Source organism: Pseudonaja textilis, chromosome 6, assembly GCF_049901715.1.
Source record: "Pseudonaja textilis isolate UNSWEBS1 chromosome 6, rPseTex1.2, whole genome shotgun sequence".
In the NCBI taxonomy this organism is placed as follows: Eukaryota; Metazoa; Chordata; class Lepidosauria; order Squamata; family Elapidae; genus Pseudonaja; species Pseudonaja textilis.
In genome coordinates, this window is record NC_141995.1 from 48,237,469 (window position 1) to 48,259,867 (window position 22,399).

General features: G+C 36.6%; 1 protein-coding gene across 5 annotated transcripts in view; it reads left to right on the forward strand.

The window, feature by feature from the left end:
* ATP8A1 (ATPase phospholipid transporting 8A1) overlaps window positions 1-22,399 on the forward strand; it is a 63,564-nt gene that overhangs the window by 22,968 nt on the left and 18,197 nt on the right. For 3 of the 5 annotated variants that reach the window (XM_026699793.2, XM_026699794.2, XM_087936764.1), the window contains 19 exons: window positions 69-180; window positions 1,231-1,396; window positions 2,962-3,089; window positions 3,710-3,787; window positions 4,675-4,763; window positions 6,275-6,319; window positions 7,035-7,107; window positions 8,152-8,257; window positions 10,837-10,919; window positions 11,032-11,081; window positions 11,174-11,243; window positions 14,123-14,207; window positions 15,324-15,463; window positions 16,033-16,171; window positions 17,342-17,406; window positions 18,757-18,929; window positions 19,312-19,495; window positions 19,586-19,696; window positions 22,311-22,385. In XM_026699793.2, coding sequence (XP_026555578.1) covers window positions 69-180; window positions 1,231-1,396; window positions 2,962-3,089; window positions 3,710-3,787; window positions 4,675-4,763; window positions 6,275-6,319; window positions 7,035-7,107; window positions 8,152-8,257; window positions 10,837-10,919; window positions 11,032-11,081; window positions 11,174-11,243; window positions 14,123-14,207; window positions 15,324-15,463; window positions 16,033-16,171; window positions 17,342-17,406; window positions 18,757-18,929; window positions 19,312-19,495; window positions 19,586-19,696; window positions 22,311-22,385 — 1,972 coding nt within the window. The remainder of the gene's footprint in view (window positions 1-68; window positions 181-1,230; window positions 1,397-2,961; window positions 3,090-3,709; window positions 3,788-4,674; window positions 4,764-6,274; window positions 6,320-7,034; window positions 7,108-8,151; window positions 8,258-10,836; window positions 10,920-11,031; window positions 11,082-11,173; window positions 11,244-14,122; window positions 14,208-15,323; window positions 15,464-16,032; window positions 16,172-17,341; window positions 17,407-18,756; window positions 18,930-19,311; window positions 19,496-19,585; window positions 19,697-22,310; window positions 22,386-22,399) is intronic. The other 2 variants (XM_087936763.1, XM_026699795.2) reach the window with 1 other exon arrangement.

Consider the following 22,399-nt stretch of genomic DNA (forward strand, 5'->3'; position numbering starts at 1 on the left):
AATCTGTTTCTATATGAATATTTCTGAAGTAGTTAACGTAACTTAATTTTTGCCATCTTCTCTTTTAGGACTGTCCCACTGGGGCCTGACCAGATTCTTCTGCGTGGTGCTCAGCTCCGAAATACACAGTGGGTTCATGGAATTGTGGTTTATACAGGACACGATACAAAACTTATGCAGGTTTGTCTCTCAACCAAGAATACCCTTGTATATTAAAGACCTTTGGATCTTCTGCTCTATGTTTATGCCATAATGGACAGGGGCAAAAGACGCCTGGTTGGATAATAAATTAGAAGCATGGCCGTATGGGTAGTCCTCAACTTACAACAGTTCATTTAGTGACTGTTCAAAGTTACAACATCACTGAAACACAATTGTTGCAACATCCCCGTAGTCACACGCTCAAAATTCAGGTGCTTGGCAACTGACTCATATTTATGATGGTTGCAGCGTCCCGGGGGGTCATGAGATCTCCCTTTGCAACCTTCTGACAAGCAATGGAGAAGCCAGATTCACTTAATAACCATGTTACTAATGAAACAACTGCAGTGATTTGCTTAACGATTCTGGCAATAAAGGTCATAAAATGGGGCAACATTCATTTAACTGCCTCAGCAACAAAAATTTTCGCCTCCAGTGTGGTCATAAGTCAAGGACTACCTGCGTAAATGAACACTTAACACCTTGGACTTGCCATACAGATAAAAAAAAATAGTTGGCCATCATTATTATTGGGTAAATATGTTGGTATCATTTGACACATATCAGGGTTATATCTTTGGGTTTCTCAGTTCACTAGATAAACATATGACTCATAAATTAATAAATAAAAGTATGCATTTATTTTACTGTCAAATTAAATCAGTAGTAATTTATAGGAATCCCATGGTACATAAAAGACAGTCAAGCTTCTTATCACATGCATTTCAATATTTGTTAATTTTTAAAATGCCACAACACTCATTGCTACAAAAATCTAATATAGCTCTTTTTAGCATTTATTTTAACAGTAGTTCCTATTGTTTGTTACTGACACTTCCAATGGAAGGTATCACCCACGTTAAAACTGTACGGTGTTTTTCAAGCCTTTATAAAATAAGCTATATCATTCATTGACATGAATATTTAAGATGATTAATCCAAGCATGAAAATGTCCTTAGAAAGTAAAGAAAAACCAAAATAGCATATGAATGTCATATTTATTTTTGGACCCTCCTTTTGATCCACAGAACTCAACAAGCCCACCTCTTAAGCTGTCTAACGTGGAAAGGATCACAAATATACAAATTCTGTTTTTGTTCTGCATTCTTATTGCCATGTCTCTGGTTTGTTCCATTGGGGCAGCTATATGGAATCAAAAGCACGAAGGGAGAGACTGGTACATCAGCCTAACCTGTAAGCCCTTAAAACAAGCGTATTTTTCCTGCTGTAATGATACCTGTCTTACTTTATGTCTACCAAATAAAATAAGTGCATTATACATCTTTGTATTTATACCTGTTTGAAACAGTATTATGGTTAATACTGACTAAAGATTTTTGATGGTTTTTTAATAACTTTTTTTTGTAACTTCTTAAAATTGCACACACAAAATTGTGTTGTGTGCACTTGCGTAATCATATACAAATTCACCAGAAGACATATTTGTCCGGGTTCAAATTAGAAATTATGTGAAACCTTGTACAGTAGTTGCATTTCATGCATTATTTCAAAGAGTCTAAATGAATAGAAGAATAGAATAGAATTCTTTATTGGCCAAGTGTGATTGGAAGGAATTTGTCTTTGGCGCATAAGCTCTTGGTGTACATAAAGATATAAGTAATAAACCATGATCATAGTCATAAATACATTCATCGTGAATCCTAAAATACAACACTTAGTGATAATCATAGGATACTAAATAAGCAATCAACATAAATCATACTAGGAAACCAAATAAAACAACATAAATCGTAAAGATACAAGCAAACAAAATTATAGCCATTAGTAGAAAAGGAGATAGGTAATAGGAAGGAGGAGGAGAATAATAGTAATACAGCCTTACTAAATAGTCTGACAGTGTTATGGGAATTAGTTGTTTAGCAGAGTGATGGCATGAGGGGAAAAACTGTCCTTGTGTCTAATTGTTCTGGCATGTAGTGCCCTATAGCATCGTTTTGAGGGTAGGAGTTGAAACAGTTTATGTCCAGGATGTGAGGGGTCTGTAAATATTTCCACAGCCCTCTTTTTGACTCGTGCAGGATACAGGTCCTCGTTTGAAGACAGGTTGGTAGCAATTGTTTTTTCTGCAGTCCTAATTATATTCTGAAGTCTGTGTCTGTCTTGTTAGGTTGCAGAACCAAACCAGACAGTTATAGAGGTACAAATGACAGGCTCATTAATTCCTCTGTAGAACTGGATCAGCAGCTCCTTGGGCAGTTTGAGCTTTCTGAGTTGGTGCAGGAAGAACATACTTTATTGTGCTTTTTTGATGAAGTTTTTGATATTAGGTGTCCATTTTAAGTCTTGAGATATGATAGAACCTCGAAACTTGATGGTCTCCACTGTTCCTACATTGTTGTCTAGTATTGTGAGTAGTGGTAGTGTAGGAGGGTTTCTCCTAAAATCTACCATCATTTCTATGGTTTTGAGTGTTTTTAGTTCAAGATTGTTCCGGTCGCACCACAAGGCTAAATGACTTAAATAGCACCAGCACATGTATGGTGGTTTTATACCACACTGTGATCTTAGCAGAGATCCAGTTTAACTTCTATTTTCCAATTTGTTTTTTTGACATCTCTATTCAGATTCCTTTCCAAGGCAAATAATCAGATTCAAGAGCAGGTTTCATAGGAACCAGGGTATTAGGAGACCTTTATATATAGTTTTTAAAATAAACTTAATTAAATAAATGTCTAGAATATTGTACTTTAATGTTATAAATCATGTATGATTTATCTTTGTTCTCCCTGTTTTAACAGATGGTGGAGCTAATAATTTTGGACTCAATTTCCTGACATTTATCATTCTCTTCAATAATCTAATTCCAATCAGCCTGTTAGTTACACTGGAAGTTGTCAAATTTATTCAAGCATATTTTATAAATTGGGTAAATATAAAAATTATTGTGCTATTTGCAGTCCTTTTAATAATTCATTTCAAGAATAGAATATATGTTATTTGATAATATTTGACAATACAGGCTACTTGTTAAAATAGTGCAGATTAAATTGCAGGATAAAATGTCACAAAATGTATTCTTAGATGATTGCAGGCTTTAAATAGTATAGGTCAGGGCTGTCAAACTCCCGGCCCATGGACCGGATGCGCTGGCCACGCCTACACCCGGTTTAGCAAAGGGGGAAAAAGTCCCAATTTGTCATGTGACATCATGAAGATGCGAGTTTGACACCCCTGGTATAGATTAATGAAATCCCTTACAACTAAACGTTTTAAGATATGAGCTTGCAAAAACATGTTTACTCCTAATAAAAACTACAAAGACAGATAATCAATAGCCTAATGCATATTCTCAGTGGTAGAAGTCTACACCTGGCTTCATATCAGAAGTATCCCCATCCTATCCTTAATATTCACACATGGAATAAAATTTTGGTAAATGTTTAGTTAATAACAAGTTCTTGCTTAATGTTTTGCTCAAAACAGATTGCAGCGGAATGTGTGCACAAGTTAATACCCTTTTCAGCTTTTTTATTATTATTTTATTAGGATATTGACATGCATTATGAACTTACAGACACTGCTGCCATGGCACGTACATCCAATCTTAATGAAGAACTTGGCCAGGTATTTTGGTTTTTTGGGGAGGGGGGGGATCTGTTGTTAATGTGTAATTTCTTAATTTAAATTCACACAATCATCTCCTTTCACTGTCATTTATCTGATGAACGGATAACTTGGTAAAATGTAAATATTCTCTATCCTATGTTTAAATGGATTATGTTTACATTTATCCCCCAAATATGCTCATGTAGAATTCCTGACTCGGGAATTCTGGGAGTTGAAGTCCACAAGTCATAAAAGAGGCCATAGTTGCCCATTCCTGATCTAGGGATTATTCTCCAGAACATGCCAGGGTCTAATGAGATTTATATCAATATCCTAATTCAACCACTATTCTGAACAGCAGAGCATTTATAAAGAGTCCTACAGATCTGGCAAGAAAAAAAAAAGAGCCTAAGGTGCCATTTTTAGCAATGACTCATTACAGGAACCATTTACAAGATATCATAAATATTCTGACTCAGTAAGCAACACTTAACAATTACTTTTTCATCTTTGTATTTTTTAAAACTTCAATAAAATATTACGAAAGAAACAAAAAGAGTTCCTGGAGATACACCAGCTTTAAGGACACTTCCCCAAAAGAGAGGATGCTATTTACTTAACAGCTGCTGTTAGGTTTAATGTAGGGAGAACATAAATCTTCAAATGATCCTTCTTGAGATCAAAATACTCCTAACTTATAAAGTTGAAAATGGTGCTAAATTCTATGCTGACCGTTTACAGATCTGTTATCTAAACTACCCAATACTGTGTGTGTGTGTGTATACACATATATATATTGCTAGCATTTTCAATACATTGAATAATTTAAGAAATCACGTATTACTACAACATTAATGTATGCTTGATGAAACATATTAATGAACATTTGCCTTCTTCTTTTAAAGGTCAAATACATCTTTTCAGACAAAACAGGTACCTTGACGTGCAACGTTATGCAATTTAAGAAATGTACCATAGCAGGAATATCTTATGGGTGAGTTCTTTTCTCTTACGTCATTACTGGTTTTATCTACCTTGCTACCTTATTTTTTTTTTGAAAAAAAATTAGAGTTGGACATTGGCAATGTCATTAAAATTCTCTCGAAGATCTCTTCAAGATCTTTACATTAAAAACAAAAAAGTCTCAAAAGAGAACCAGGAGCCTCTGATGCAAGACTAGTTCAGGGACTGCGTTTTAAGTCAGCTTCATCTTTTTAGACGTGGCGTTTGAATTGTCAAACTGGGTATTTTCCACGGATGGTTTTTCACTTAAACTTTAGCAACCTCCGTGGTGCTCTTTCCTTGGGAGCCACTGATTGTCAGATTGTTAATTATTAAAAGATTGTTAATTATTAAAAGTAAAGATACAGAAGACTAAAATACTAACATACTAATACAGGTAGTCCTTGACTTCCAACAGTGACCGTTAAGTGACCGTTTGAAGTTACAGCGGCATTGAAAAACGTGACTTCTGACTATTTTTCACACTTAATGACCGTTGCAGCATCCCCATGGTCACATGATTTATACTCGGATGCTTGACAACTGCTTCATATTTACGACGGTTGCAGCATTCCAAGGTCAAACTTTCCAGCAAGCAACGTCAACAGGGAAGCTAGATTCACTTAAGAACCATGCTACTAAGTCAACAACCGCAATGATTCACTTAACAAATCTGGCAAGAAAAGTCATGAAATGGGGCAAAACTCACTTAACAAATTTCTCACTTAGCAACATAAATTTTGGGCTCAATTTGTGGTCGCAAGTCAAAGATGACGTGTACTAAAAATCTTCAGGATAATGGAAGTTAAAAGACAGTGCAAAGAATTAGCTCCATTCAAAGTCCATCTATTCCAGGGGTCGTCAAACTTGACAGCTTTAAGACTTGTGGACTTCAACTCCCAGAATTCCTTCCCAGTCATGTCAGCTCAGGAATTGTGGGAGTGTGAAGTCCACAGGTCTTAAACTTGCCAAGTTTGAAGACCCTTGCTCTATAAGAACACCTGCACACTTGCATTTATTGGATTTTCAAAAGATACGATAAAAACTGGGACCTAAAATTTCAGTGCTACAGATTTTGAAGTATGTGACTCCTCTCAGGGCGCCTCCCTCCTTCCTCTTCCCTTATAATGCCATACCTGGCTGTGCCTTGTCCTCGTGTTTAAAGCCTCCTCCTTCCCTTTCTTTGCTGGCTGGGGAATTCTGGGAGTTGAAGTCCACAAGCTTTGAAGTGGCCAAGATTGGACACCCCTGCTCTATAGTTGTTGGAGCTACATGCTTGAGTTATATAAGGCAGGCTGTGCACTCCAGGACCCTAACAAAGTAGGATTCCAAATAACATGGATAACTTTTTTTAAAAAAACTTAGTTTCAATTACATGAGTGGATCACTAGATTAATTGTGGAGGTTTTTTCCTTTGCTTTAATTTCTCTGTGATGAGCTTCAAGCCTTCCTTAGCTTTCTTAGCTATTTTTCTATGTTCTGCCTTCTTTACATTTCATACAGCCATTCTCCTGAATCCGATGATTTTGGCTGTACTTTGGATGAGTGGTAAGCACTATTTTTTGCTGCTATTTCTTTTCTACTCACAATGATCTATAACTATTATTAACATACTGAAACTGGGTGTATATAGAGAAAGTAATTTTGAAACAATACTTTCAAATAAACATTTCCATCTGTTGAGAAGTGGAATTCGACTCCTCAATTGCAAAGAAAATTTATTGTTCATCCCTTTTTTTAGACTGAGTAAGCTTTACTGAAGATTACTTCGCTCAAATATAAATAATCTGGTTTTAAAATGTTCATTTTTGAATTATTAGAGTACTGTACTACAGTATGGTCTTACAACATTATCAAAAAATCCATATACGTTCATCAAAACTCAACCTCTGAGTCTAGGAAAACACTTTGTTATCAGAGACTGACTTTTGGTTTTTAATCTGTGGGCAAAAGGTTTGGTTCTGATGTGATTCATATGAGTAAATTAATTATTATTTCCTTCATTTCATTATGTATATCATCATCTTGTATTGAACCCAATTACATTTTACTACATAGTTAATCAAACTATATGTGGATGAAGGATAATTAAAATGTAAGCTGCCTCCTTAAGTACAAATTATTGTAATTATTAAACATTGTTACTTCAAAAAAGATATAAACAGAATCTAAATGATTTATGCTTAATGAAGCTACATTGTTTTGGTTTTTTTATTGTAACTACATGTAGTCATGTTTTCATTTCTTTCACTTTTATTTTTAGGCAGAGTCCACAAGCAAAGGAAGAAAAAACATTTAGCGACCCCTCATTACTGGAAAACCTGCAAAACAAACATGTAAGATGCAGAAATAAGGCGACGCAAAATAAATAACTTCAAAGCTGACATAAAATAGGAGGAGGAAGGGGTCTTAATATATGTGTGCCATCTTGAGTTATTTGCAAAGTAATAAAAGCAGGGTAAAAATCTTAATAAAATAAATATAGAATAACAGATTTGGAAAGGACCTTGGAGGTCTTCTAGTCCAACCCCCATGCACAAGCATCTACCTTTTCAGACAAGTGGCTGTCCAGTCTCTTCCTAAAAGCCTCCAGTGATGGAGCACCCACAACTTCTAGAGGCAGGTTGTTCCACTGGTTAATTGTCCTCACAGTTAGGAATTTTCCCCTTAATTCCAGGTTGCCTCTTCCCTTGGTTAGTTTCCATCCATTGCTTCTTCTGCCTTCAGGTGCTTTGGAAAACAGGTTGACACACACACACACCCTCTTTTTTGTGGCAGCCTCTCAAATATTGGAGGACTGCTATCCTGTCTCCCCTGGTCGTCTTTTCTGTAGCCGAGGATTTGACTCATTTCACCCACTAGCCCTTCTCTTCCTTAAACTACCCTATTCCCACAACCATTCGTCATATAATTTCGCCTCCAGCCTCCTAATCATCTTTGTTGCTCTTCTCTGCACTCTTTCCAGAGTCTCCACTTTTGTATTTATTTATTTATTGCATCATGGTGATCAAAACTGAACTAATTCCTGATGATCAGAAGAGTTAAAAATATTTATTTTCTCTTAAGGGCTCACAAAGTAGAGTTTTGATTTGCATAAAAAACAGGCCTGTAATCAAGAAGAGAATGGAGCACTGATCATAACCTTTTTTCTACTACTATCCCTTTTCTTCAGTAAGCACCTGATTTTTATATATAAAGAAAATGTATATCTTTTCTTTCTCTCTATCATTTCCCCTGCCATTTTGTTTCTCCTAGATGAATGCAGGTTTATTTTTTAAAAAAAAATGTTTTTATTTGTATACAGCTATTTTGCACTTGTTTGTCTGTACATACAATTTTTAATTCTAGAACAATTCATTCTACTGTTTCCTGTTTTTCAGCCAACGGCCCCTATCATTTGTGAGTTTTTGACAATGATGGCGATTTGTCACACAGCTGTCCCAGAAAGAGAAGATGACAGAATAGTTTATCAAGCGGCATCTCCAGGTAAGGCTTAGGCGGCACTATAATCGCTTTCAACTAAATAAAGTTGAACTGCTTTACGTTTAATAACGTGCTAAAAGATATATGGACATTGAACGGATGGATTAGCCTGGAGTTTATTGTAAAGAGGATGCATTGCTAATTGTAGGCTGAACATTATCCTCAGAAGGATTATGGGTTGCTTGGGCTTTTTATAAGGGCATTTTGGCTTTCCGCGCACCAAGTCATGCCTATAATAGGATTTCCTCATGCAATGTAATGTGAAGAGAATGAATTCGTACCGGTTTAGTTCAACAGTGCACGCCCATAATTTACACCACCGTTCATCGGAATAGCAGGCTGCTCTGGACAGAAGATCCTGATCTTCAAAAGCCCATGTGAAAAGTCTTTGATTATATCTATGCCTGCGTTCCTTGGAGGTTAGAGATAGGGAAGTAGCCACCACTCTTAGCTTTATATGTCTTTGCCATCCCCTTTCCGTTTTCCACTCCTGGTAATTTTTCTAAGCAGGAATTTATTTTACACACACCTTGTCAACTCATATTTCCGTGGTCTTTTTCGAGTTGCCAATAGAAAGGGAGGGAGGGGAGGGGTTTTGAAAGAGCAGTGCGGCAGCTTGCAAAACCGAAAGTGCCGAAATAGTTTTTCACAGATAGTAACTAGGTGACTGAAGTTTCGGCTGTGCAAAATTCTAACTGGAGAGCACAATTGATGACGCCACCCGGGGGGTGGGGGGAAACCAGGATCAAAGGTGACAATGAATTATGTGTCTCAGAGTCAGCTACACCCAGGCAGTGCCGGCACATTAACTTCCAATAAACCCTTTTGAAGTTTTGGAAGTTTGGCTCGAGATTCATGATTTAAATGGGGGTAACTGCCAGAATCCTGACACACCAGTGATAGGAAACTTGGGGAAATGGAAGTGGGCAAGCAGGCTCCATTAGGGAATTACAGGTAGTTCTTGACTTACAACCAGTTTGTTTCGTGACTGTTCAAAGTTACAACAGCACCGAAAAAAGCGACTTATGTCCGGTTTTCACACTTACAACCATTGTGACATCCCCATGGTCACGTGATCAAAATTCAGCCACTTGACAACTGAGTCATGAGGGTTGCCGTATCCCGGGGTCACGTGATCACATTTTACGACCTTCTGGCAAGCCAAGTCAATGGGAAGGAGCCAGATTCATTTAACAACCATGTTACTAACTTAACAATGGTGGCAAGAAAGGTCGCAAAATGGGGCCAAACTCACCGAACAAATGTTTCACTTGGCAACATAAATTTTGGGGTCAATTGCAGTCGTAAGTCGAGGACTAACTGTGCATTACCGATTGATTGACCAGCCACTGCTCTGGTTGTATTTAGGGGCCCAATTTGTAATGTTGGTTATTACTACAATCGCCTTTTGGGGCTGTCACCAGGGACCCTCTTCTCACAAACAAAATTCTTGCGGTGATATAAGCCGCTTATGGGTTGCCTTTTCCCACAAGATGAGCAGCATATAAATTTAATAACTAGATATGTAAGAGGTATAAGAGCATTATTAATAAAGTGGGGGGGGGAACACTACAAACAAATACGTTTGGGACGCAGTGGCTAAGACGCTGAGCTTGTTGATCAGAAAGGTCGGCAGTTCGAATCCCTAGTGCTATGTAACGGAGTGAGCTCCCGTTCCTTGTCCCAGCTTTTGCCAACCTAGCAGTTCGAAAGCGTGTAAAAAAAATGCAAGTAGAAAAATAGGAACCTCCTTTGGTGGGAAAGGAACAGCGTTCCGTGCGCCTTCGGCGTTTAATCATGCCGGCCACATGACCGCAGATACATCTTTGGACAGCGCTGGCTCCTCAGCTTTGTAACAGAGATGAACACCTCCCCCTAGAGCTGGAAATGACTAGAACATATTATGTGCAAAGGGAACTTTTACATTTACCTTACAGATATATTTAATGAAATCACTAGGAGTCAAGTTGATTTGAAGAATTAACTTTTAACTACTCTAGCCTATACCCCTGGGATGTCTGTTAGTCTGCCATACAGTGAGATCAACTAAGCTTGGCTAGGCGCTGCCATTTGCTAGGCTATCATGGTTTTTGTTGTTTTCAAAAGAGACTATGTAGGAAAAGGTTGGTGGTTTTTCTAGTTACGCATTTTAACTATACAAACATAAAAATATATTCGGACATTGTGATGCTTCCCAACAGTTCTTGTACTGCTCGGAAGCAATTAATTAATATTTTTGAAAAGAAAACAAACAGAAGAAGTGATAACAATAACGCAAGAAAACTGAAGCGGAATTCCACGGTCCTAATTCATTCCCCCATCAAATTATATGAGCTATGAAAGGCTTATTATATGATAAAAAAAAAGTCATCTTGTGAAGCATTCTTAAATTATGAAATGTGCTTCTTTTTACTTGGGAAAAAATGTAGCGGATATTATATTTGAATGAAATGAAATTGCGTAGGAATAAAATGACGGTGAAAAATCTAATTTCTGGTGGTCAAAACAGTAAACATATTGTTTTGAGTTTATTGTTCTTATTGATTTGGCCATGAAAAATAATAGTGGATGTTTTGTTACAGATGAAGGAGCCTTAGTCAGAGCAGCTAAGCATCTCCATTTTGTTTTTACTGGAAGAACGCCAGACTCTGTCATTATAGAATCTGTAAGTGGATTAAATTAGTAAACTGTAAGGGTATTATTTTCTCAGTAAAAAAATATATTGAGAAATTAGAAATGCCTTTGAAATTGTAAAGTGTTGCTTCCTCCCCCCCCAGCTGGGTCAAGAAGAAAGATATGAATTGCTGAACGTGTTAGAATTTACAAGGTAATTACATCGGCCTTTTTAGCACCTTTTACTTTTCTGTCTTTTGCTTTCTTAGTCCCTTAAAAATGTTAACAGTTTTTCGATTCTTCCAGTTCTAGAAAAAGAATGTCTGTGATTGTGCGTACACCATCCGGAAAATTAAGACTCTACTGCAAAGGAGCTGTAAGTTGTCACTCCGTTGTTGTTATTATTTTTATTTTTTTCAGATGTAAGTTTCTGAAACTTGACTGTCAGTGGTATTTTCTCAAGGAAGATTGTAAGGAATAAACAGATAGTGACTTATTTAGTCATGCCACTTTCTTCTACTCTTTTTTCCCCCCAATACTTGTAAAAACAATAGAACCGACGTTTTGTAATGGCACCACTGTGTCCGTAGGGTGAAGAGTGGTAGGTCTCAAACATTGTTTCCCAGAAACCATTGGAATTTACACCCACTAGTACTTTCTCTACGACCAGATTATTATTACCTTTATTGTCAGAGTACATCATCGGTACAATGCGATTGGCTAAGCCTCCCTTCGTGCACACACACCCAACACAACTCTCAAGACAGAAGTCCCTAACCCAGCCCCAATCTTATTGCACTATGTAACCTTGTTGCATGAAGTTATTTCCCATTCAGGAGTCTGACAGCCCACAGGTAGAAACTGTTCTTCAGCCTGTTGGTGGGGCTGGCTATGCTTCTCTATCTCCTATCCGATAGTAGGAGAGTGAAGAAGTGCTGACCGGGGTGTGAGTCATCCCTGATGATTTTCCTCACTCTTCTAAGGCAGCAAGCCCTATGGAGGTCATCTAGAGGTATCAGGACAGCTCACAATGTTTTGTGCTGCAATGTTTTATACACTAAGGGGCACCCGACTTGCTATCCCATCTTCTAACCCCGATGTGTACATAAAAACCCAGAGCTTTGTCTCCTGGCCCTTAGATGGACTCAAAATTCATAGTACTTCTGGGTTTCTATAGGTGTCTTCACTAAATCTGTGCAATTTTTATCCTATGGCTGAGATTTGTTTTACATTTCTCTTAAGTTATCTTCCATACTTCCATTGTTCTGTCTGTTTCCCTGTTTCCCTGTTATTATGTGAATGTCCTATTTTTTCAGCCTCTCTTCTTGGAACCATTTTATTATTATTATTTCTATTTTGTGTTCCGGTATCTGCGTGCTTCCTATTTAGTCTCATCGTCTCTCTCTCGTGTCTGTCTCATTGTTTCCTTTCTCTTCGGTTCTTAACACATTTTTGGCTGAAGCCAACGGAGGGAACTCTTCTGCCTCTTGTTGGCTTCTTTTTAAGCTGAGGAAGATGTATAGTTGTGTCCTTTTTTTTTCAGTTTTAAAGGTGGAAGGAAATGCCTCCTTTCTGATGGAGAGAGGGGAACACCTCTTCAAAGTCTGATTTTACCCTACCACAATTTCAGTTTTATGCCTGCCCCTTTTGTTTGTTTCTTTCACACAGGGTGTTCAACCTTGGCAACTTGTGGACTTCAGCTCCCAGAATTGACAGGCTGAGGGATTCTGGGAGTTGAAGTCCATAAGTCTTAAAAATTGCCAAGGTTGGACACCCCTGGTTTAGCCCATCCTTGGATCCCAATTCTTGGATACAGTGCTGAGGGAATCCACCATAATTTAAGGGAAGATAACCTGACCACCAGAAGATTCCAGATTTTTTCTGTTTCTCTGGGCTCATTTTTCTTTTGGATAAGATGAATAAGATGCTTGGGTACCTAACTGCATCTTCTCCACACACAGACTCTTACACCTGAAACAGAACTGCCGTGTGTATGTGTGTGTGTGTGTGTGTGATACATAAAACTGTCAATGAGGAAACAGATAGGGGAAGGAAGGAGCTCAAGCATTGGCCATCACCCCTGGTTCTTTTTCCTTCCTTTCTTGCATAAACAAAATCAAATTTTATTCAAAGAAAAGAAATAGAAAAAAGCAAACATAAAAGTCTTATTTACTTACAACGCACAAATACTCAAAGTTAAGGAAAAGATGTATGTTCCAGAGGTGTCCAACTCCAGGGAAAGCAACAACTGGTAAATTGGTTTTTTAAAAAAACTGCACACAACTTAAAACTAATAGAAATGAAGTATAATATACTCCACCCAGACCACCAGGTGGTGCTGTTCCATCAGCATTCAACTCAGAGCTCTTACAGAGCTCCAGTTTTCTGAAAGAAAAAAAATGCTTAATTTAAAGCCTAAAGCTTCAATTCACAATCCAAAATACTTCACTCATAATTCTGTGCTCAATGCAGAGCCAAAAACACGGGAGACAAATTTATACGTATGTTTTTTGTATGTAAATTGTATTTATTTGATGCACACTGCCGTATTCGGGTAAGCAACTCTTAAAAATAAAAGTGATTTAACTGATGCCCGCACGTTTATACATTCAGTTCATAGTTCAAAATCCAGTAAAAATTGTAAAGGGCAACTGTTACATACAGTATTGTTTTCAATCAGTCTTTGCATTAATATAAAAATACAGCGGGTTGTGGGGGTTTTTTTGCTGCATAGTGGTGATTCTTTTTTAAAAAAAGTGTTTCCTTATGCTAAATTTTGCTAATTTTTAAAGGGAAAATGGGATGTGCATTTTAATTAAATAATAATTAACTGTAATACTACACATTAAATAGCATTTTCGTTATAGAGCCATGTTGGCGAACCTATGGCACGCATGCTGGAAGTGGCATTCAGAGCCATTTCCCTTGGCACACGAGAGGTTGCACGGAAGCACTCCACTGTGCATGTGCGTGCCGCCGCCTGACAACTGATTGTCAGGTATCTGGCACGCATGCACAGGGGGCGGGGGGTTGCACACGCATGTGCAGGGGGCAAGGGGGATAGCACGCATTGCCTTCTGGGGCTGGTACACGAGCGAGTGCAAGTGAGTGTGCGCGCAATAATCGGAACGGGAGATGAAAAAGGCTAGCCACCACTGTTACAGAGTATCATTTTCTGGCCTAGTTTTGCTTTTTACATTTCTTTAATGCTCAACATAATAGATTCTTGTTCACTATTGTTAATTATTACTATAGGACACGGTTATTTGTGATCGTCTGGCTGAAAATTCAAGATACAAAGAAATTACCTTGAAACATTTAGAGCTGTTTGCTACTGAAGGTGAGTACAGTATTACTGTTTAATTATAACAGCACAGTAATAAATAATTGCATATTAATAATAAAATAAATAGATGCTGATCGACAATTAAAGAGCCACGGTGGCTCAGTCGTTAGAGTGCCATAGTGCAGGCTGCTTCTGCTGAATACCGGCTGCTAGCAGTTTGGCAGTTCGAGTCTCACCAACTCAAGGTTGGCTCAGTTTTCCATCCCTCCAAGGTGGGTCAAATGAGGACCCAGATTGTTGGGGGGCAAGAGGCTGTAAAATGCTTAGAGAGGGCTGTAAAAGCACTGTGAAGCAGGATATAAGTCTAAGTGCTATTGCTAGTCCTTCCTTCCTCCCTTAGTGGTTAGAATGCAGTATTGCAGGCTAACTCTGCCAATTGCCAGCAGTTCAATCCTGACGGCTCAAGGTTGACTCAGCCTTCCATCCTTCTGAGGCGGGAAAAATGAGGACCCAAATTGTTGGGGGCAAGAGGCTGGCTCTGTAAACCGCTTAGGGAGGGCATTAAAGCACCATGAAGCGGTATATAAGTCCAAGTGCTATTGCTATCGCTACTTTAAAACCTTACTTCTGTTTTTTCAGCTAGTACAGTGCAGATTAGAAGTTTTATTTTCTTTTAGCCCCAATAAACCCTGCCTTTTGCTTAATTTCTGTATACGTAGTTAACTCTCACTTGTCAACAAGCAATTGAAAAGCATCACGTACAACCTGTGATGTTGCCTCTTTGAAAATGTCAAATTTGAGACATTTAAGACAGTAAGCCAGCATCTAAATTTTGATCGCGTGACCAGGGGGATGTTGCAGAGGTGATAAATGTAGGAAACGGCCGTATGTCCCTTTTTTCAGTGCCATTGTAATTAAACAGACTCAATCGGTCATTAAATGAACTGTCGTAAGTCGAGGACTACCCATACTGCAGTTTCTGTTGCTGGTTTAAAGATCCAGAAAATTCAGACAGAATTTCCATTTCGGAATTCTGATTGCAAGCTTCTCCAAAAAAAAAAAAAAAAGAAATAAAAAACCCTCTTTTTTTGCCTATAATCTGCTTGAATCCAAAATTCCAAACTTATAGAGAAGTAATAGTTATGGACCGTTTTGTGGCTGTTCCCGTAGGTCTGAGGACCCTCTGTTTCGCTGTGGCTGAGATTACAGAAAGTGATTATCAGGAGTGGCTGAACATCTATCAAAAAGCTACAACCTCTATCCAAAACAGAGCTCTGAAACTTGAAGAGAGTTACGAACTAATTGAAAAAGTAGGTGTTGCTTAACTTTATGCAATGAATTTTACTGAAATCTGTGTTAATTGTATGTAGATTTTACTATAAATTAACATTGTAGTTTAGCACTGATTGAATACATTTTTTAAAAGGGGGTTTTAACCTCATATTTTCAGACTTCTCGATCGAAAGGTCTCTAATAGCTTAAAAGTAATTGATAAGAAGCTTCCAAGCATGATTAAAAAAGGAAGTTTGAGAATTTCAATTGTCATTTAAAAAGCACCAACCATAGTCACAAGCAAAATGGTTATCTCTCATTGCTCAATATCCAGCAGAGAAGACTGCATTGTGTCATTGTCACAAGGAGCAATTGTTTGGAGCTCATTTCCATTTTTTCTTAGGAGATTTTTTTTTTCTTGCAAGAAATAGACTTTGTTAAGAAGGGAAACCTGGAATAGTCACCTCACTATAATACTAGGAATTTTCTGTTTGTAAGTACCTTGGTTTAAGGTGTGTTTGCTATAGTACCAGGTCTTAAATCTAAATTATATATCTTGCTTGCTTTAAGAAAAGGAAGTTAATTCTCTCGTGTGTTTCTTCTGAAGAATCTCCAGTTACTTGGCGCTACAGCCATAGAAGATAAGCTTCAAGATCAAGTGCCTGAAACCATCGAAACACTAATGAAAGCAGATATCAAAATTTGGATTCTTACTGGAGACAAGCAGGAGACAGCTATTAATATTGGTAATATGTTAAATTGAGTTGATAAACGTAAACATATGTGTATATTTAAATAATTGGGGAAAAAAGGTGCACGTTTTTGGGAATTATTCAGGATTTCCTTTGATTATGTTTTTCTGATAACTAGAGGAAAGGAAGAATTGACTATATGAAATCAATTTTGGGTTACTAAAGAAATTGGTTATGTCCCGGTATTCACATAACTCCAGCAATCACAGAATGGAACATAGCAGCAACTAATAAATAATAATTAAGATAAATCTATTATTTATTAAATATATCAATTGGATATATTAATCATCAGTATTGGATACCATTGCTACACATTGATAATGATTACATTTATAAATATATATCATTGATAATAATACACAGATACATGCCGTACTTTAATTAAAATACTTTTAATTAAGCAACCGGTGACAGCTTCTGCCAAGTGGCATAACATTCCCTAGAAAAGTTTTAGCAAGTTTCTGGCTTTTGCCTGCAATACTGTGATAGCAACGTGGCATATTTCTGTTCAATAACTCAAGGTCAAATGGATGTCACATAAAGAATATTGGCATTTTCATTAGCGTGAGAAGTTTTGCAAATCCTTTAGAATTTTCCCTAATCCTAATCCTGCAATTCGGTGACCTACAAATGTGATCTAATCTAATTCTTATTAATATAGAAGAAGATTATGGTTAGACAACACACACAAAAGTGCATTGAGAAGGGTTCTTTACACAATGTATTTATGGTCCCAGAAACAATAAATTTACTCCTGACTCTTACCTCATTGACTTCAGCTTCTGACACAACTTCCCCTCTTAAAAAATATCATCCTATAGATTTAGCATATTTTGTTCATATAAAGATAGTGAATGTTGGCTGAATATGTCCTATAAAAGCAAAGCACAGTACTGTATGTTATTTTGTGTGTTCTTTGTTTACCCGAAACCAAATAGAATTCTCAACTTTCTAGTGTTCAATTTAAATATATATTCCCTCAAGTGGCCTTGAATTTCCCACCAAACCTCCATATAGTAATTTAATGCCAGTTTTTTTATCCAGGACACAATATTCTTGCATTTTAATGTCTCAGTGTTAGGAGCTATGTTTATATCTTTATGTATCTGCAATTACAACTTTTAAAAATCCAAACACATTAACGTATTTTTTTCCTAATAGGACATTCATGTAAACTCTTGAAAAAAAACATGGGGCTAATTGTCATAAATGAAGGCTCCCTTGATGTAAGTATAATCTAAATTTGTATCAACGGTCTATGTAGGGGGTATATGGTTGGAAAAAGCAGTTGGAAAAAAACATTTTTACTTCTTCAGATCTCAAAATATAGAAAACATGCAATGAAAAAATATTTCTTAAACCCTAGCCTTTGTTCTGCCATGTTTTCAGTAGAATAGAATAACAAGAGTTGGAAGGGATCTTGGAGGTCTTCTAGTCCAACCCCCTGTTCAGGCAGGAAACCCGTATACATGTTCTGTGCCTCTGGTTGTTTAAAAAGAGAACTTGGACAATGTGTTAATGCTGGGAACTTTCTTGGCTGCAAAAATATTGTACATCTAAATCACCTGCGCTTCTTTTAAGCTATGGAAGTGAAATGACATCATGTCAGCCTCGTTGCATCAAGAGAGTTTTCCCCGTAGCTCCAAACATGATTGCATTGTATGGAAATGTCTCAATTTGAAGAGAAATCAAGATACATTCTCAACAAATCCTATGATAGGCATTGGAACAGATACTGGAGTTCTTGAGAAGGAAAGTAGTGGTTGCCTTGAATTTAGAAGGCAGAAAAGAGGGTGCGGACAGTTGATCACTGAACTGTGTGTAATTATGATTGACAGATTTTTCCTAATAGACATAATCTCAAATTGTTTATTCCTAGCAACTGATTAAAAAAAAAAGACTTCAGCTGCGCTAATGTTTCTTTTGTGAGGAAAATGCAAAATACGATAATGTTCTTGCAAGTTTGTTTTATTCAAGTTTACCAGAAAAAAAAGAGGTGGATTAAACGACTAGCCTCATCTAGTTGATTTAATCCCCTAGCAAAGCTTTTCAATTGGTTTTAAATGATCCACTGGGTTGTAGAGCTTCATTGACAAAAATAATAGAGAGTTCATTTCTGAGAAACAAGTATAGATAGAATATTTGTGCATAGTGTATAAAAAGCGATTAAAGGATTCATATTTTCCAACAAATGCAGTAAATGACATTGATATAGCCCGAACCCAATTAAATAGGAACCTAGTTGTGCCAGCATGTATCAAGATTCATATAAGAAGGATCGCCATTCCTACTTGCCAGGTGAAAACCCTTCTCCCAGGCAAGTGAACTAGCTGTGAACTAAGCCGGCTTTTATTTTCTGGCAGTTCTATTTTTCCTATTTTTAATCGGTTCTGATTTCAATCCCGGTTGTTGTTGGATTTTATACCTTTTTTTTAAAGAACAATTTTAATTGTGCTTTTAATTCCTTTGATAATTATGTTAATAAAGTCGCACAGAATAAAATAAACATCTTAATGGAAGAAGAACCATAGGAACAACGAACAGGCGATGTGGGTGCTTATTGTGGTATTTTACAGGCAACAAGAGAGACCTTAACCCATCACTGTGGCACCCTGGGTGAGGCTTTGAGGAAAGAAAATGATTTTGCACTAATCATCGACGGCAAAACATTAAAGTACGCTTTGACATTCGGTATAAGGCAGTATTTCTTGGATTTGGCTCTGTCCTGCAAAGCTGTCATTTGTTGCAGGTAAATCTTTGTTTGTTTGTTTTTTTGCTCATATAATTTAGGCAGTATTCCTCCAAAATATTTTTGGTTCCAGTTGAATTTAAAGTATAGTTGTCCAAGCTTATGGGAATTGCGTAATGTCTATGCTGGTGTTAGGCTGCTACCTTTAAAACAAAAAAATAGTATTTTAATTAGTATTAGCATTTATTTTTGTTCAATATGTACACAGCTGGCAGAAAGCCACGGTCCTTTGCCTTCTCCATCTGGATTGAGACCCTTGTACAGGTGGTCCTCGACCTACTAACTTTTGTTTAGCGACCATTTGAAATTACAATGCTAATCTCTATCCCCTGATGACCATTATTTAAGTTTAATAACAATATTGTTTTTCCTTTTTTTCTAGAGTTTCGCCTTTGCAGAAATCTGATATTGTAGAAATGGTTAAAAAACAGGTAAAGGTAGTGACATTGGCCATCGGGGATGGAGCGAATGATGTCAGCATGATACAAACGGCACACGTAGGTGTTGGCATTAGTGGAAACGAAGGCCTCCAAGCTGCTAATTCTTCAGATTATTCAATAGCTCAGGTGAGAATATTAAAGCATTTCATAAGCAGGTGATTGTAAGCATCAAAAGGCGTAAATCTTGCATGTCTTTTTTTCTTTCTTTCTTTGTAGTTCAAGTACTTGAAGAACCTACTGCTGGTCCACGGTGCCTGGAATTACAGTAGAATTGCTAAATGCATTTTGTATTGCTTTTACAAGAATATTGTCCTTTATATTATTGAGGTAAGGATGGCTTTACACAGGGGAGAGAAAAAAAACACCACTCAATCCCCCGCCCCCCAAAAATAATCTTAATTGAAAGGTATGGCTTTAACCATTTCAAACATTACTTCCTATTTTGATTTATGAAACACAATGCAGAGAGAAATTGGCATCCTGTAGGTTTAGTGGCTGCATGACATGCCTTAATACAAATTAAAGCAAAGCCAGGGAATAAATATAATCATAAAGATGTCTCATTTGTTATTTCAGCAAGAATTATTGAGAAACACACCCTAAAATATTTAGTTTCTTAAAACCTCTTTATGGTGCTATATTTAGGATGTATCCTTCTCATTTATTTAAATGACTTAAAACAAATTGCCACTATACATTGATAAATTATGTCCAGTCCTATTTTCTGGATTGCTGAGAGATGTACATACAGCCTTAAGTTTTGTTCAAAATCTTTTGAATTACCCTAACCCTATGACCAAGAATTACAACATTCCTGAAGATAACAAATGTTAACTGAAAGCATGCAGTCAACATATTTTCAGTCATTCATGGAACCTTCTTTTTCAGTAGCTGCTTCTCCATTTCTATAAATTTCTCCCTTTTGTGATTTTTATCCCACTTCTGGTATCACAGCTAAGGGTACGTTATTGGCTAAAACATTTTGCAGTGGCACATATTTAACTTAGACTGGGCATCAATCCTCTTTCCCTGAAAGTTTTTACTAGGAAATACATTGCTTAAATACCTTGGTATTTTTTGCCTAAATACATCGGTATTTTTTGTGGCCTCAAAAAGCCCCAGCTGCCTGCAAAATTTCTTCGCTTGGATTTTATGTTCTGTTTTGCCAACTAAAATCAGTGGGTGACTGAAACTTCAGACAATCTTAGTTTAATTAAGCAACAGGACAGCAGTAGCTTAGTGACTATTATTGCCTCATCTGAGAATTCCAACTTTTTAGCGCATTTTGCTTCTGAGATAGAAGACATTGAAAGTCCCTGAAAGGTTTCGAACGTATATCTGCCAATCACTTAACCTACATTCAACTTTTGCAGCTCATGCAGTGGTTAATAGCTAATGTCAACACTGAATGAATAAATGAATGGACAGAATATGCATGTCTGTAGCAAGGACAACTGCCTGCCCTGAACCTCATTTTTATTGTTCAAGCGTGAGAGCAAGCAACTGACCAAGGATCTTAGACTCCCCATTACAATGCTTGAAACCCAGGAAAATCTGTGTGGCTGCTTAGTTCTGCCCCAACTCTCTTTTTCCCCTCTTGGGATTTTGAAAAACATCTTGACCAATATTTAACTCAAATAAGTGATGTCTAGCTACTCTTTACATTTCGATTAAATTGCAAAATTCTGCTACAAAACAATGCTAGATTTAAAAAAATTAAATTTCTTGAAATGCTGAACATATAATAATTGCTTATATTTCAGGATTCGTGTATGCATAGCATATACTTCGAGTTTTGCTTAAATGTTTTATATCTTGTGAAGTATGTTTATGGACTGTGAGTTCTTTTGTTAAAAGTTAAATGAGTAGATGTGGGGGTTTTTTTTTAGTGTATTGCTGCTATGGTTAACATTAATAGCCATAATGTATAAGTCTAGCAGCTGGGACAGGTTTGTATGCATTTGATTAAAGTAAAATCAATATTTCCATATATCTATTAAATTCTAACAATTTTCTTTATGTTAATTACTACGTGAGAGGTTGCTTTCAGGCTCTCCTCTCCTTTCCCTCTGATTATTACATATTAGTTAATCTGTTTAGAATTCAGTTGTTCAAAGCAAAGCCTATAATTTTTATTTCAAATGTCAGCTCAGTATTATTTTTGTTGTGTCTACAGAATCCCTGTTATGCTTTTTAAAAAATACAGCCTTGTAAAAACATTGCCCTATGCGCTGTAATGTTTCCTAGTTATCAAAACATTAATCATGGGCAGCTAATTTAATTTGCATAGAAATTTTATGATAGCTGATGAGTATTTTGCACATTCAGTTGCATACCTTCAGATATGAAAAACTTGTAACAATCTTGCTGAGAAATGCATTAAATTCAAATAATATTCTTTTGGGATTTTTTTTATCTATTAGTAATTAGAATTAATCTGTTGATTTAACATCTGTAAGGATGGGAATGTACTCTTAAGAAACAAAGGAATTATGTGCTCTGTTGCCTAATAAAAGTTAAATAGATATCATTGTCTTCATTATTAACTTTCCTGTGATGGAAAGTTTATGTTGTTGCTGTTGTGAACGTACTTAGTTAGCAAATATTAGTGATTACAATCCTTCAAGTTGGAAATAGAGTTGGAAAAAAAATGTTCATTATAGTTCAAATTACATAAAATATTCAGATAGAATCATGCACAGAGATAACGTGGAACCAAAATAATCTATCTAAAACATTGTTTCAGAGCAAATATCATGAAGGCTGTGACCTTATCAGAATTGATTGAAAGTATTTTTTTTTAATTATAGGCTGAAGACTCTTCACATGTTTTGTTATCTTTTCTGCCATTAAAATTTCCCTCATTTTTAAAAGATTGATTCAAGAAAAGATGGCCTTGAATACATAAAACTGATATTATGTTTAAAACTCTATTCTTCAGATATGGTTTGCATTTGTTAACGGATTTTCTGGACAGATACTGTTTGAAAGATGGTGCATAGGACTTTATAATGTGGTAAGTTTTTGTAA